At 48.1% G+C, this 12,941-nt stretch overlaps 5 protein-coding genes across 5 annotated transcripts; 2 read left to right on the top strand and 3 right to left on the bottom strand.

Moving 5' to 3' along the window:
- Positions 1-463: 463 nt before the first annotated feature.
- Positions 464-1,453, top strand: BO79DRAFT_186769 (Zn(II)2Cys6 transcription factor domain-containing protein; the record flags this gene model as incomplete). The annotated part of the gene is made up of 4 exons (XM_025680495.1): positions 464-538; positions 595-608; positions 669-731; positions 784-1,453. The coding sequence occupies 4 exons, from the start codon at positions 464-466 to the stop codon at positions 1,451-1,453; spliced, it is 822 nt and encodes a 273-aa protein (XP_025544773.1).
- A 1,289-nt stretch (positions 1,454-2,742) lies between these two features.
- Positions 2,743-4,776, bottom strand: BO79DRAFT_234787 (3-oxoacid CoA-transferase). Its single transcript, XM_025684414.1, has 6 exons — positions 4,457-4,776; positions 4,194-4,388; positions 3,747-4,133; positions 3,339-3,683; positions 3,178-3,275; positions 2,743-3,108 (listed from the first exon to the last, which is right to left on the bottom strand). The coding sequence occupies exons 1-6, from the start codon at positions 4,716-4,718 to the stop codon at positions 2,881-2,883; spliced, it is 1,515 nt and encodes a 504-aa protein (XP_025544772.1). The 5' UTR covers positions 4,719-4,776; the 3' UTR covers positions 2,743-2,880.
- A 911-nt stretch (positions 4,777-5,687) lies between these two features.
- On the bottom strand, positions 5,688-6,077 carry BO79DRAFT_135863 (uncharacterized protein; the record flags this gene model as incomplete). The annotated part of the gene is made up of 1 exon (XM_025678067.1): positions 5,688-6,077. The coding sequence occupies one exon, from the start codon at positions 6,075-6,077 to the stop codon at positions 5,688-5,690; it is 390 nt and encodes a 129-aa protein (XP_025544771.1).
- Positions 6,078-6,722: 645 nt separating this feature from the next.
- BO79DRAFT_186764 (dipeptidyl peptidase III) lies at positions 6,723-9,458 on the bottom strand (the record flags this gene model as incomplete). Its single annotated transcript, XM_025680494.1, has 9 exons — positions 6,723-6,740; positions 6,786-7,427; positions 7,481-7,504; positions 7,553-7,626; positions 7,679-8,117; positions 8,164-8,213; positions 8,260-9,058; positions 9,106-9,307; positions 9,367-9,458. 8 exons carry the CDS (start codon positions 9,456-9,458, stop codon positions 7,038-7,040), a joined length of 2,070 nt encoding a protein of 689 aa, XP_025544770.1. The 3' UTR covers positions 6,723-6,740; positions 6,786-7,037.
- A 1,555-nt stretch (positions 9,459-11,013) lies between these two features.
- Positions 11,014-12,783, top strand: BO79DRAFT_213524 (homogentisate 1,2-dioxygenase; the record flags this gene model as incomplete). Its single annotated transcript, XM_025683209.1, has 6 exons — positions 11,014-11,314; positions 11,437-11,706; positions 11,845-12,005; positions 12,063-12,368; positions 12,457-12,591; positions 12,643-12,783. The coding sequence occupies 6 exons, from the start codon at positions 11,014-11,016 to the stop codon at positions 12,781-12,783; spliced, it is 1,314 nt and encodes a 437-aa protein (XP_025544769.1).
- Between the last annotated feature and the right edge of the window lie 158 nt (positions 12,784-12,941).

Genomic DNA, 12,941 nt, shown 5'->3' with positions numbered 1-12,941 from the left:
TATCTAATCCAGCCTATACCGAATTAGTGGCAACCGCACAGGCCGGCTTCCTACTGATCTCCATATGCCGTTCTGCGATGGACAGGCTAAGTATGCCACCACCACCAACGTGTATAATGTATAGATCTGAGTAGATGATCAGATGGGCAGAGCAGGGTGATTGTTGATCCCTGAAGAACAGGCACAGGCACTGCACAGAGAAGGAGCCACGCGTCGGCTAAGCGTTCAGCCGTGGAAGTCCCACCGACCCTGCGCTTATCCCGAAGTGGCAATCACGATCGACCCGAATTGCTTAGCCTTTCTATGGCGGCAGTCCGCTGCTCCATAACGCTTTTCCTCGAGCGCCCTCTTAATCCTGCCCTCTGGCTGATACTTTGTACTACGATGATCCCCGAGCGGAGCCGGTCAATTTACTGCATACTTTACTGCGTCACCCTTCGTTCAAACTATTAACCGGTCAACAATGGCGCCTGCAAAGCCGAACAAAGTGTCACGCATCACAGTGGCTTGTAATTCCTGCCGGTTCCGGAAACAGAAGGTGAGATTATTCTATTCTTCATGTTTCTTCGCATCTAACAGTCCATGTGTTTCTAGTGCAGCGGGAATAAGTATGTAGGAAATTCTTCGTTTTTAGTTTCATCTTTTACTCATGCAATCTGATTTGAAAGGCCAATTTGCACTCAATGCGACCAGCACAATCGGTCGTGCGACTGGCCCGAACAGTTGAAACGGTAAGCTATGCTAGCTGCTGGACTTGTGAGTGTCCAAGCTTATACGTCTTAGTGGCCCGGCAAAAGGTTACATAGAAGCCTTGGAACATCGTCTTCATGAAACAGAGAGTCTTCTCTTGAACCTTCTCGCCCAAATCCCGGACTCTCAGCTCTCTGCCAGTGTCCAGGGACGCCAAGGTCGTTCAAGCAGGCATCGGAACAGCGGCAGTCCGCCTCAAACGTACTCGTCGTCTTCCCGCCTTGGAAAGCGAGGCACCGACTATTGGAAGAAGTTTCCTCTACACACAGTACAGGAAATTAGGGACTGGCAGAATGACTGTTTGAGCAATGAAGGAGATGGTTCGTCACGGCACTCTTCGGGACCTGAAGCCGTTGAGCGTCCTGCTGTCTCACACCCTGAATACCAACCGGAGACCGAATCTCCGAAAGACCAGATGCCTGAGTTCCAAGGATATCGCGAAATGCCTACTCTACCACGGATACACCAGATTGATATACCCAATAGCCCGATGGATGCTGGCTTATCGCCGGCTAAAGTTCCATATAGCAGCGCATTAGATGGTGAGGCCAGGGAGAATCGTCCACGAATGGATCCTGTTTTCGAAGCGATACAGTATCAACGCGCTCGAGCGGAAGCGGTCCATGAATTTCCTAATTTGCAGAAACCGAGTCTGTGGAGGGGTGCACCTCCTGTGAGCTTTCAACAGCAATTTCTTTGGTAGTCTATCAGACAAGAGATATACGGGGCATGCAAGAGAATGTTGACGATAAAATTGGTCCGTCGCTGGAATGTCACAACTTTATATCTTTAGCGTTGTGTCTTCTTGAAAGAACGGTTATTTCATTATGGAGGAATCCTTGGGTCTACTGGCTAAAGGGGAACTATATCCTGTATATACAATGGTCTAGTTAGTCGAACACTATTTGTCTATTAGTATGACTGAATGAGTACAATATTAGATGTCAATAACTCAGGATTTGCGCCTCAAGCTTCTCGTAATAGCAAGATGTATCACAAAATCACCTGTGAGACTACTAGGTCAAACATCTCGTGATATGTTTCCTAATCGGGAAATTATGAATCTATCCGCCCGTCCCCACAACAGAAACCCATACCCGCCGCAGCATCCATCCATTCCATCGAAAGCCTTCCATATGATACTGGAGACTTATGCAATACCTTCAGGCATATGCTCTACAGGTAGCTCAGCACATGATATCCTGCAAGTATCTCAAACACTGCGCGACTTACATCGCCATGACGCCATCACCCATTCAATACTAGGGCGAAGTATATTCGCCGCCAACTATACACACTACCATTACCACACAGCATATCACCCAAGCAATCATGTTCACAAATCTGCATCTTTTGTGGAACCATTCGAACTAAATTCAATAATACCAAATACAATAATACTTTATAATGCATGACCTCATCATAACGCTTCTTCAAACCTACGCTACCCAGTACTCCTAATATTCCTGGCTATTTAAATCAACCTTTTCCCCCATTTCCAGCACATCACATCCCTTTCGCAATCAAAACTCTGCAGAACATCCCTTACCAACCAAGAACCACATCCAACAAACCAAACCAATCCAGTCAATTCCTCTGCTCATCCAAAATGCCCTCCAAACCAGTCGCCTCCCCACCCCCGCAACCGAAGAAAGTCCACGGCGCAGTTCGCGACGACGACCTCCCCATCGACGACTATGAGAATGCCTGGCACGAACAGCAAGAAGAAGAGGAAGAGGAATACCGCGAGCAGAATGATATTGCCTTCAAGGCACCGAATGTCGCTGCTGCGAGGAGGATGAATACCGGTACTGCGCCGAATCCTGTTGAGGGGACGCGGAAGGGCACGACGGGGTCGGTTAATAGATCGAAGACGACGCATTGATCTATCTATCTTATCTCTTTCTCTTTCGTGAGTCATGGGTGATGTATTGTATTGGGGGTATGTGTATTATTATAGGGTTTATGTTTGAAGATGTGTGTAGTGTATATCATGAATCTAGTTTTTGAATTTCCCTTTTTATCCAACCAATCCATGTCATCAACATCAACGTTTATATACAACAATCACAATCTATAAACAACCATCATCATACTTATGCATCAAAAAAAAGTGGTATAATAATAAATTTACAGCATAGGCTTCAGATCAGCAGAAACCTTGAAAGGAGCGGCAGTCTTGCTGCGGATCTCCTCGACGGTCACGCCCTCGGCGTACTCGGCAAGAGTCAGACCCTCGGTGGGGCTGACTTCGAAGACGGCCAGATCGGTGATGATCTTCCACACGCAGCGGGGTCCGGTCAGGGGGAAGCTGCACTCGGGGAGGATCTTGGGGTTGCCCTTCTTGTCGGTGTGTTCCTGTTTAAAATTTATTAGTGGTGGACATTCAAATGTATGTGTAGTGGTATAAGTAGAGGGGTGACTCACCATGGTGACGACAACCTTGGTCTTCTCGGGGTTGGAAACGAGGTCCATGGCTCCGCCCATACCCTTGACCTTACCGGGAAGCATGAAGTTGGCGAGATCTGGAATTAAGGATTAGTATTGTTCATTATAAGTTTGTAATGAATGGAAGGTGCCGAGCTTACCTCCGTACTGGCTGACCTGGAGAGCACCAAGCATGGTCAGGTCAATGCGGCCAGAGCGGATCATACCGAAACTCTCGTGGGAACCGAAGACGGAAGCACCGCGACCCAGGGTGACGGTCTCCTTGCCGGGGTTGATCAAGTCGGGGTCCTCCTCACCGGGCTTGGGGTAGCCACCCAGACCCAAGATACCGTTCTCAGCCTGGAGGACGACCTCAACACCCTCCTCAACGTAGGCGGGAGCAATCAGGGGCATTCCGATACCAAGGTTGACGTACATGCCGTCCTTGAATTCCTTGGCGGCACGCTTGACGATACGTTCACGACGGATAGTGGCCTCACCGGAACCTACAACACCAACAGTGTTAGCATGTCTGTGATATGAACCCGGGGTTTAAACTGGGTACTGACCAGCCTGGAGCATCTCGTTGGGGTCCTTGGCGAAAGTGAGCTTCTCGATCTTCTTCTCGCCGGTGCTCTGGATGACCTTGTTGACGTAGATGCCCTGGAGGTGGATGCTCTCGGGGTCGATCTCGCCAACTTCGACGATGTGGTCGGCCTCGACGATGGTGTACTTGGCGTTCTTGGCCATGGCCTCGTTGAAGTTGTTCATGGACTTGCGGAACTGGCAGTTACCGAGCTTGTCGGCCTTGTGGACCTTAACCAGGGCGTAGTCACCGAAAATCGATTCTTCCAGGATGTACTTCTTTCCGTTGAATTCGCGTTCTTCCTTGGGGGCGTTCTTGATAGCGACGCTACCGTCCTTGTTGTAACGAACGGGGAGTTCACCAGATTGCACTATACAACCGAATAATTAGTCTGAGTCCGGGACTTAGACAGCCATTGAAGTATGCGTACCAATTGTTCCGTAAGCAGCAGGGGTATAGAAGGCAGGGACACCAGCGGCACCAGCGGCACACTTTTCCGCGATGGTACCCTGGGGGGTCAATTCCAGAGAGAGGTCACCAGTGAGATACATTTTCTCGAAGACCTTGTTTTCACCGATGAAAGAAGCGATCATCTTGCTGATCTGCTTGCTTTCCAGCAGCTGGCCTATTATCGTTGTCTGTTAGATCAATTACAAACCGTGTAATCGTTCAATCGCACTGGGGTAGACCTACCGAGACCAACACCGGGCATACCGGCATTGTTGGAGACGACAGTCAGATCCTTGATGTCCGGACGGTCACGGACAGCATCAATCAACGTAGTAGGGACACCAGCGAAACCGAAACCACCGACAAGAAGGGTCGAAGAACCCTTCATATCCTTGATCGCTTCCTGAGCGGACGGGCATAGTTTATCGATTGCGCGCTTGGCGGTTGAGACGGAGAAATTCCGCCTCCAGATGGGGCGGAACACCGCAGGAACAGGCCGCGACATGATTGTCGACCAGCCTTAAACAAAAGAATTGAGATCTGCGGAGGGAGTCAAAAACCTGGGGAAAAGAAAGAAAGAAAAGAAGAGAAAGAGAGAAGGAAGGACAACGCCAGCGATAAAAAAGAAGCTCAGCCTAGGCCAGACCGGCTCTTGCAGCATCGCGTAGCTCGCCGTTCGGCTAGTGAACATGATGGCGCAGCCGACAAAAGCGATTATCCGCCGCCGACTTTCAGCATCGCTTTGCCGCCTTCCGAAGCCGACCCCACTGCCTGACCGCTGGGGTCGTATTGCCTCGTACACTTGTGGGGGGGAGAAACGTTCTGCCTGCGGGGTGTCCACAACCCCCTTGTTTGAATCACCCCAGTCTTTCCCCTCAAAAGCACTTTTTGAGGCACGCGATCGGAGCGGGATGGCCTTGTCAAACATTCTCCGATTTTACCGGTATCCCCCAATGCACGGATTGTTTTATTAGTCACTTTCTGCTTGTCCGTCAGTCAATCCAGGGTCCTCCGGCAGTGATGATTGATTAGATAAGCGCGCCAATGGGGCGAACCCGTCACAACGACGGGTGTATTTTACGATTCCGATAGCGGGACGGGCGTCGGCAAGACAAATCGGGTGAACTCGCCGGGGTTCCTGGCCAGCCTTGACTCTGCCGACTTTCCCTCCGAATCGGGAGATCTTGTGGGGTCTCGATCTGGGGTAGCACATTCCCCTGCTTTACAACAACTTTTTCCTGGATGTTACATTATGAGGGTGAGGATGGACTACTCTGGCCACTTAAGATCAAAGACATAATTATTTCGCATTCTGGTCATACTTGAAACATGCTTCTGCTAAGAGGTTCGGGAAACCGACAACCACGTGACCGTAAACACAAACCATTCTGGGTCCACCAAGACAAAGACTCCATCAACCATCAGCTTTCCAATCAGTCAATGTATCCTCGTCATATGGTAAATGACTGATCTGTTAGATCTGGTGATCCCTATAATCAAGCGAAGTGTTCTGAGTGACAGGAATAATTGGCCAATTCGTTATGTTCAACTCGCAGAGAATGATTTTACCACGGCAATCGGCCAACTCTTCAACGTTGTTGTAATTCTCAGGCCTATGGGCCATGATTTCGTTGTAGATCCATCGGATGTCACCGGCTGATCTAACCGTACAGTTCCACCACTCCATGGTCTCGGCCGTAGTACTGTACACCCGACCGTTCTTTGTCTCAGCATATTTGCCCAGTCCGACAAAGAAATCACTGGCCGCAATGGCATTGGCAGCAGTTACCAGGTAGTATCTTTGTAGGACGGGTTCCTGCACCCCGTCGACGACGTGCTCTTGGAGATAAGCGTAGTACGGCATGATTTTGATTCGGTCGGGGTTGGGTGTTGTCCGGTGTATATCTAGAGATATTGTTTTCAATAATGTCGAGATGGGTGAGAAGATGTTAACAAACGAACAAAGACCTTGATCGGATAGTTTATGATCTTGACAGGTAGACGACAGGATTATAGGGTTATTTTATATGCGTAGGCACATACTCGATTATGTTGCCTTTAGGGGATGTCCCCATGCTGCATGGGCGAGTATATAGGGCATTTGCAGCGGATTGGCATCTTCCACAAATGTCAGTATAACGACACCAGATGCTTGAGCTTACATTCTTTGTGTTCTGCGAAATGATATTTTTGTACTACAATACATCTATTTAATCTTTGTTTCGATTCGGAACTAATGGCTGTAAGTTACATGCTGGTTACGGATATTTGCATTGAAGATGCCAATGTGCATGAAGACTAGCAATCCGTTAGCTTTTTTGTCATGTTGGGATAGTCAATGATCTAACAATGACTCTGCTAGTGTCACTGTAGAAGCAAAAGGGCCTTAAAGCTCATCTAACAAACGGAATTGACCGTCTTACTGCCAGCAGTACATGTGACAACTCCAAGTATATTCCAGCCTACTATTCGCTGGCATGCCCGCTATTGATGGCATTGCGTGGAAAGAGGGAGCGTTTTGCTTTGGCTGGGCTTGTTTAGAAGGAGAAATATTATCGTCCGTGGGACTTACCGATTTTGAAATATCGCATTGCCGTTTTGCAGAGGCAGTTAGCTTCCACGACACCTCGCACGTGGGTTCAGCTTTGGAGGGAAGGGAGGGAGGCTGCGAGTTGGTTAAACTTTTGCAGGTAGTTTTGCAGTCTGCTCAGAAATTTGTTCAGCAGGGTGTATTTGGTGGGTTCAATTGGGACGTTTGCGATTATTCGAGGGCTTTCTGTACAATTGTTCTCTGGCTGTGTAGTAATATGTCAAGTGGGAAGTCCTATTCGATACTTCTTTCCGCCCAGCTTTGCACAACTCCTCGAGCTGTGGGCTCGTACTCCTTCATCTTTACATCATCACCGACAAGGTAAGTATTGGCCTGGCTAAACACCAGAGGAGGATCCTTCTTGGAGACAACAATATCTCTCCATTTCAGAGCTTCATCGTCAACATGCGATAAATCCTCATAGAAACGGCGACAGTTGGAGATGTCAGCGGTGCAACGGTAGATATGAAGTTTCAGGAGCATGCGACCCAGTGATGGTTTGCCATGAGAGATTACTCGCGATCGGTCAACTTTGACCGTCAAGCTATTCTTATCCAGATTGCTCGTAACGCTATAGAGACCGTCACTGTCGCGGAGGAGGTGCCGAAACATGGCATAATGTGCCTGAATTGGAGTTAGGGGAGCGTTAGCATAGGAAGATTATAAACTAGACTTACTCGACTATGTGCTTGTCCCCATTTCTGTCATCGGTTAGCACCACCTTCAATATCCGTTATGTCTTGACTTACTTCGGTCGTGGGATCGTAATTCTCAAGGCCTCGAAGTCCATCGACGCCCAGCTGAAGATACATGTTGAAGGCGACTGTAAGTAACGGTCTTAGCTTCAATCTTCTGGCTTCTACAGGGCGACTTACTGTCATCAGGCTTGACATCGCTTTGGCCTGTGTAGCCAAAAATGCTCAATATTTCTAGATCATCGATCAAATAAGCGCCGACGAGTTCTGCTCTGCATTCATCCACTGTTGTTGCAAGGTCATTGAACACCCCCGTCCATGTTTGCCCAGCTCGATACCAGCTTTCCACGGGTTGTCCAGTAAAGGGATCCAGGGGTGGATTTTCCGTGTCGAAATTGAGATCACCGTCAGAAGATTCAGTCAAGAACCTTCCCGTGCCATGTCCGAGGATCTCATGCAGCACGACCCAGATGTAGTAGGCATGGAACCGATGCTTCTTGAAAGTGTCTTGTTCTGATGCGTCCACCATGTGTAAACCGCGAGATCGACTACTCTCAGACACCATGCGGTTACTGAAGATGATGTTTTTGTAGCCCGTATCTTGTCGAATGTCATTATACTGCTAGGACTTAGCGATATGCAATGACTTTGGATGGGTTACTGACGTTTGGAAGGTTGATTCCTGGGAAAATGATACTCGAGCAGTATACAAGACCTAGACGTGTCAGCTTCAGGGTATGGTTGGGCATATGGAAGCTCACTGTTGATGCTTGAGAAGTCAGGTGGCTCAAATAATTCCTTTTCGTAAGGGCCCTTGCTGTCACCGGTACCTTCAACCCAGGGAAGTTTGTAGACCAATTGATTCGCTTTGGTTGCAAGCGTATTCAATATCTCGGTTTCGGCAACATCCGGTATTCCGACTATCCCTTCAAACTCTGCACGAACACCTAATGGATCGCGATATGGCTCGACAAAGCCTATGGCTGTTTCAACCGGAGGGGCCTTGTCATTCACCCATATCCTCAGTGATTCGCGGTATGCTTCGAGGCTTCCAGTTTGGAAGCTATCAATTATCTGCCGCAACATTTCCACTTGAGCAGCATTTGATGCGTATGGGATGGCTTGTTGCAAACAATCACAAACCCGTTTCAATTCTTCCTTGTGGTCTCCTTTCATCAAAAATACCTTCTTATCGGGCGCTCCCGATCCACCAAATCCTTCCAATGCCACCTTGTCCTCTGCCGCAGATGCTTGCATGACATCATAGCAACGAGTATCAGAATCTTGATATGCCTTTAGTCGAGTATTCTCAGGCAAGATTGATTGATCCTCCATGAGTTTTGATATCATGGCAATATCCTCTGAAGTCTCAAGGCAGTCCTCACCCAAATAATATGATGACTGGGTAAACGGTCCAGGGTGGCCTAGACTGCTCGGAAGAGGGCTGATCATTGGTTCCTTGATCTGCCCAAGTAGTTTACTCGCCGACGAAGATACTGATGCTAGAGACGTAAGAGTCTCCTCGGATACATCGGGCGTAAACTTTTGATCGCCGGACCCCTAGAGAAATAAGAAAAGGATCATCCAGTGGTCAGGATATTCCTCACAAAGTAATTGCCAACATTGGATAGGAATATAGCGGCATAGTCCAGGAAGTTCTCTAGTTCTTCAACGCTGACCCCAGTTTTGGTGGCAAGTTGTTCCCAATTCCCGTCACAGCTATGGTGAAGGGCCATTATAAAGTCGAAAATGCCATTGGCCTCTAGAGATACTTGACGGAGGATGATTCGCGTGCCATTCCAGGCAGCCCTTGTATGCAACATGTCAGAAGTTATCGCTGCGCGTTTGTGGGTGGACATGTGTGGTACTTCGCCATGTGATGAGCATAGAGCTTTTCCTGTGGGCTCAAACCGTCAAATGCGGCGCCCACCGACAGTTGGTATACCTGAGGCTTGACCATTGCTGTATTTGGTACTCAATTGACTGCGTAGCTCGAGCGAATACCATAGTAGATCATGTTGCTTTCAACGCGAAACATTATTGTATGACCCCGCACATGTGACTTCGCGCGAGAAACCATGCCATCCTGATAAGGAAACGCATTTGATTGGCTGAAAAACACAGTATCAATTTGAAAATTCACAATAATCAAATCATCTGTTACTATTATATTATGCAAGCAAACATGTCAGTACTCGTCATATTTCTATTGCCTACTGCCTTGATTTACGGTTGCTTCCGGACCCGCATCATTGTGGAGGGTTTGCCAACCCCTAAATTGGCTTGACTTCCATGAGATAAGCTTCACGATATTAGTTAGATAAAATATCCATCAGACCTCAGTATGTTGCGCCATAGTATACGGAAACGGAGAGACCGAAGGCATGAAGGCATATGTGGAACCCCACATTTCTTGCGGGGCTGTCCCCGAGCATCCGCGGGGATTTTCAGATACCTCCGCTCTATCCACAGGGACGACTTGGCTACTCATACATTCATGGCCCATGAGGAAGCCAATACAGATCTCACATATTACAATGTACTGAAGCCAACTCATAGCCCAACACATTCTACTTCCACAAGATGTCAGCATCCCTATTTAGACAAACATGCTACATCCCACGTCCGCGAATCACTGTCTCCCATGTTGTGTCTCGAAGATTCATCGGATCTGTTAGTGCAGTTTGCTCAGAAATCCTCCGGACTCTATTCGGAATTGAAGAAACATGCAAAGTATCCGACGATAAAGCGTACATCAAGTGGTGCGTGGACGCCAAAGCCGCGCTCGCAAGAGAGTAACTCTGAAATTTCGTGGGTCGAAGCTGGACATGGAGCGTCTTCGTCATGAGACGACAAGAGTGGTAGAAGATGTTCTTGCTTTTGGTTAGAGCGTATCCTTGTCCATATGTATTACTATCTGGATCATCCCGGTGGCATAGGCTGCGCACCATGCAATAAACACCTCCAGCTATGCCCCATAACACCCACTACCAAAAATAAGCTTCAATGATACGGTCCCATACTCCCAGATCCATCATAGAATGGCTCCACATTCACGTAGGCGGTAGCCCCGCATTGGAGGAGAAATGGATTGTGGGGGATATACTACTCTTAATGCGGGGTCTGATGAAATTCAATATTCTAGGTTTATGACTGGGACCTTTTACACTCTCAGATCACTATGAAAATGCTTTCACCTCGCCAGCAGCCATGTGGGTCTTTCCTCGGCCATTAATACCCACACCTCATCAACTAGCCCCCAATATGCTGGCTTGCTCCACATACCCATCATTTGGACGTCGACAGCTATCATGGGATTATGAGGGGCCTTTTCAAACCCTCAGGTTATGCATTGACGTATGTCTTGATCATGTTAATCAGTTACTATTGCCATCATACATTTAAGGACTCTGTTGTTGCTGCTGTATCTATACAACTTCAGTCACGGAAGTCTTAATCCATTTACTCGTTAATACAACTATATTAGCTTCTCCAGGTCCCATACTTCTTCCATAATGCAGGCACCCACATCCAACCAACGAAAACCCATCAAAGACCTGACTAAAGTGTTCCACTACACAGACACCATGACTCGGATGCCTACCCGCGACAATGACCCATACGAATACATGGCTGGGTTTGGGAACCGCTTTCAGTCAGAAGTCATCCCAGGGATTTTACCAGCCGGTCAAAACAATCCACAAGAACCGCGTTTTGGCCTATACACCGAAGGCCTTACGTACTCTGCCTTCACAGCCCCAAGACATGCCAATTTTAGCACTTATACGTATCGGGTGAGGCCAGCAGCTGCACACAGTATGTATTACCTTCTGTTTTCAAGCCGGACCAATGTTCCTAATTTAGTGAAGATGGCTATAGGAAAGATTATGAACACAAATCACACATCGAGAACTGCTTTCTGACACTTAATCCCAAAGTGACAACGCTTGCTGGTCAGGCTGAATGGGCACCGTTTCCTCTTCCCAACGATGACGAGAAGATTGACTTTATAGATGGTTTGCACACCCTGGGGGGAAGTGGAGATCCAAATCTGCGAGAAGGCATTGCACTCTATGTCTTCATGATCAATGCAGATATGGACCACCGAGCATATTGTAATACGGACGGTGACTTTCTGATCGTGCCTCAGCTGGGAACCCTCGACATACAAACTGAGATGGGGCTGCTTGTTCCTGCAACCCGGCGAAGTTTGTGTGATCCCGCGCGGAAACCGTTTCGCTATTCGTTTGGGCCCCAAGCACAATGTTGCCCGTGCGTACATCGTCGAAATATGGGAATCTCGTTGGGAGTTACCTGATTTGGGACCTTGGGTGGTCATGGATTAGCGAATCCGCGAGACTTTCTCCACCCTGTGGCCCACATTGACGAGAATCTCCATGAAGACTGGGAGATTGTCAACAAAGCAAATGGCCGATATAGTGTCATTGGGCAGGATCACAGCCCATTCGATTTGGTGGCATGGCATGGGAATGTCGTTCCCTACAAAGTATGCAGCAATTATCCTGTGGCTATTATGATAATGTAGACACTGACTGTCGTGCAGTACGACCTAACCAAATTCGCGTCCCAAAATGCAACCTCTATAGATCACACTGACCCGTCCGTGAACTGCGTATTGACTGCCCCATCTAGAGATCCAGTCACGCCATTAGCCGACTTTCTATGGTTTGGGCCACGATGGGATGTGGCGTCCAACACGTTCCGTCCTCCGTATTTCCACCGCAACTCGGCAACAGAATTTCTTGCGTGTCTATATGGAAACGGACTCGGACGCTCTGAGGAGTTCTTGCCTGGTGGAGGTAGTGTTGAGGTCAGCCATACGCCACATGGCAACTTCAGCGATGGATATGTGTGTGAAATGCGCAAACAGGTGAACAAACCTCGGAGAATCTTAGAAAGTAAGACAATGACACAAGACATCAACATCATTGTAATAGATTGCTGACGGCATAGATCAAATGACAATTATGGTTGAAAGTAGCCGGTCGTTCCTGTTCACCGAGTATGCGCGAAGTGGCTGTGGAACTTTTAAGAACCAAGGTCCAGATCCCGAATTATGGGATGCTTTACCTGTACGTCTTTGGTCTCCACGCTGGTTGGAGCAGAGCTGATAATCTCTGTAGGACAAATTCTCCGCGTACCCAAACATCAAGAAGATTCACAGTCAGGTCAAGTCCGATGAAGAAGCATGGAAGAAGCAGCTAGAAGCGTATTATGATGATGATTGGCTGGCGGAAAGGTACATGGACCACAACAAAGCTTAGCTAGGTAAATAGATGTGTGCGTATTAATGCAAGGCTGAGACAGTCAGCTCTGAATCATTCATTTTGGGGGGCTAGCTGGCGTTTTGCGCGCAAGGCGCCAAGCAGCAAGACCAGCTTCCAGGAAGGAGAAGGGTATTGTAGAGATATTTGAAGACGAT

This window comes from Aspergillus costaricaensis (assembly GCF_003184835.1).
Source record: "Aspergillus costaricaensis CBS 115574 unplaced genomic scaffold BO79scaffold_2, whole genome shotgun sequence".
NCBI lineage: Eukaryota > Fungi > Ascomycota > Eurotiomycetes > Eurotiales > Aspergillaceae > Aspergillus > Aspergillus costaricensis.
The sequence above is the reverse complement of the archived record's forward strand: the minus strand, read 5'-3'. Positions and strand labels throughout refer to the sequence as shown.

Excerpts from the sequence above, each read along its gene's own strand:
- BO79DRAFT_234787 (XM_025684414.1), bottom strand. The coding sequence starts at position 4,718 with ATGTCGCGGCCTGTTCCTGCGGTGTTCCGCCCCATCTGGAGGCGGAAT. Across the intron at positions 4,134-4,193 it reads TGCTGCTTACGGAACAATTG|TGCAATCTGGTGAACTCCCC; the intron begins GTACGCATACTT and ends TCGGTTGTATAG. Across the intron at positions 3,276-3,338 it reads CCAGGTCAGCCAGTACGGAG|ATCTCGCCAACTTCATGCTT; the intron begins GTAAGCTCGGCA and ends CCTTAATTCCAG.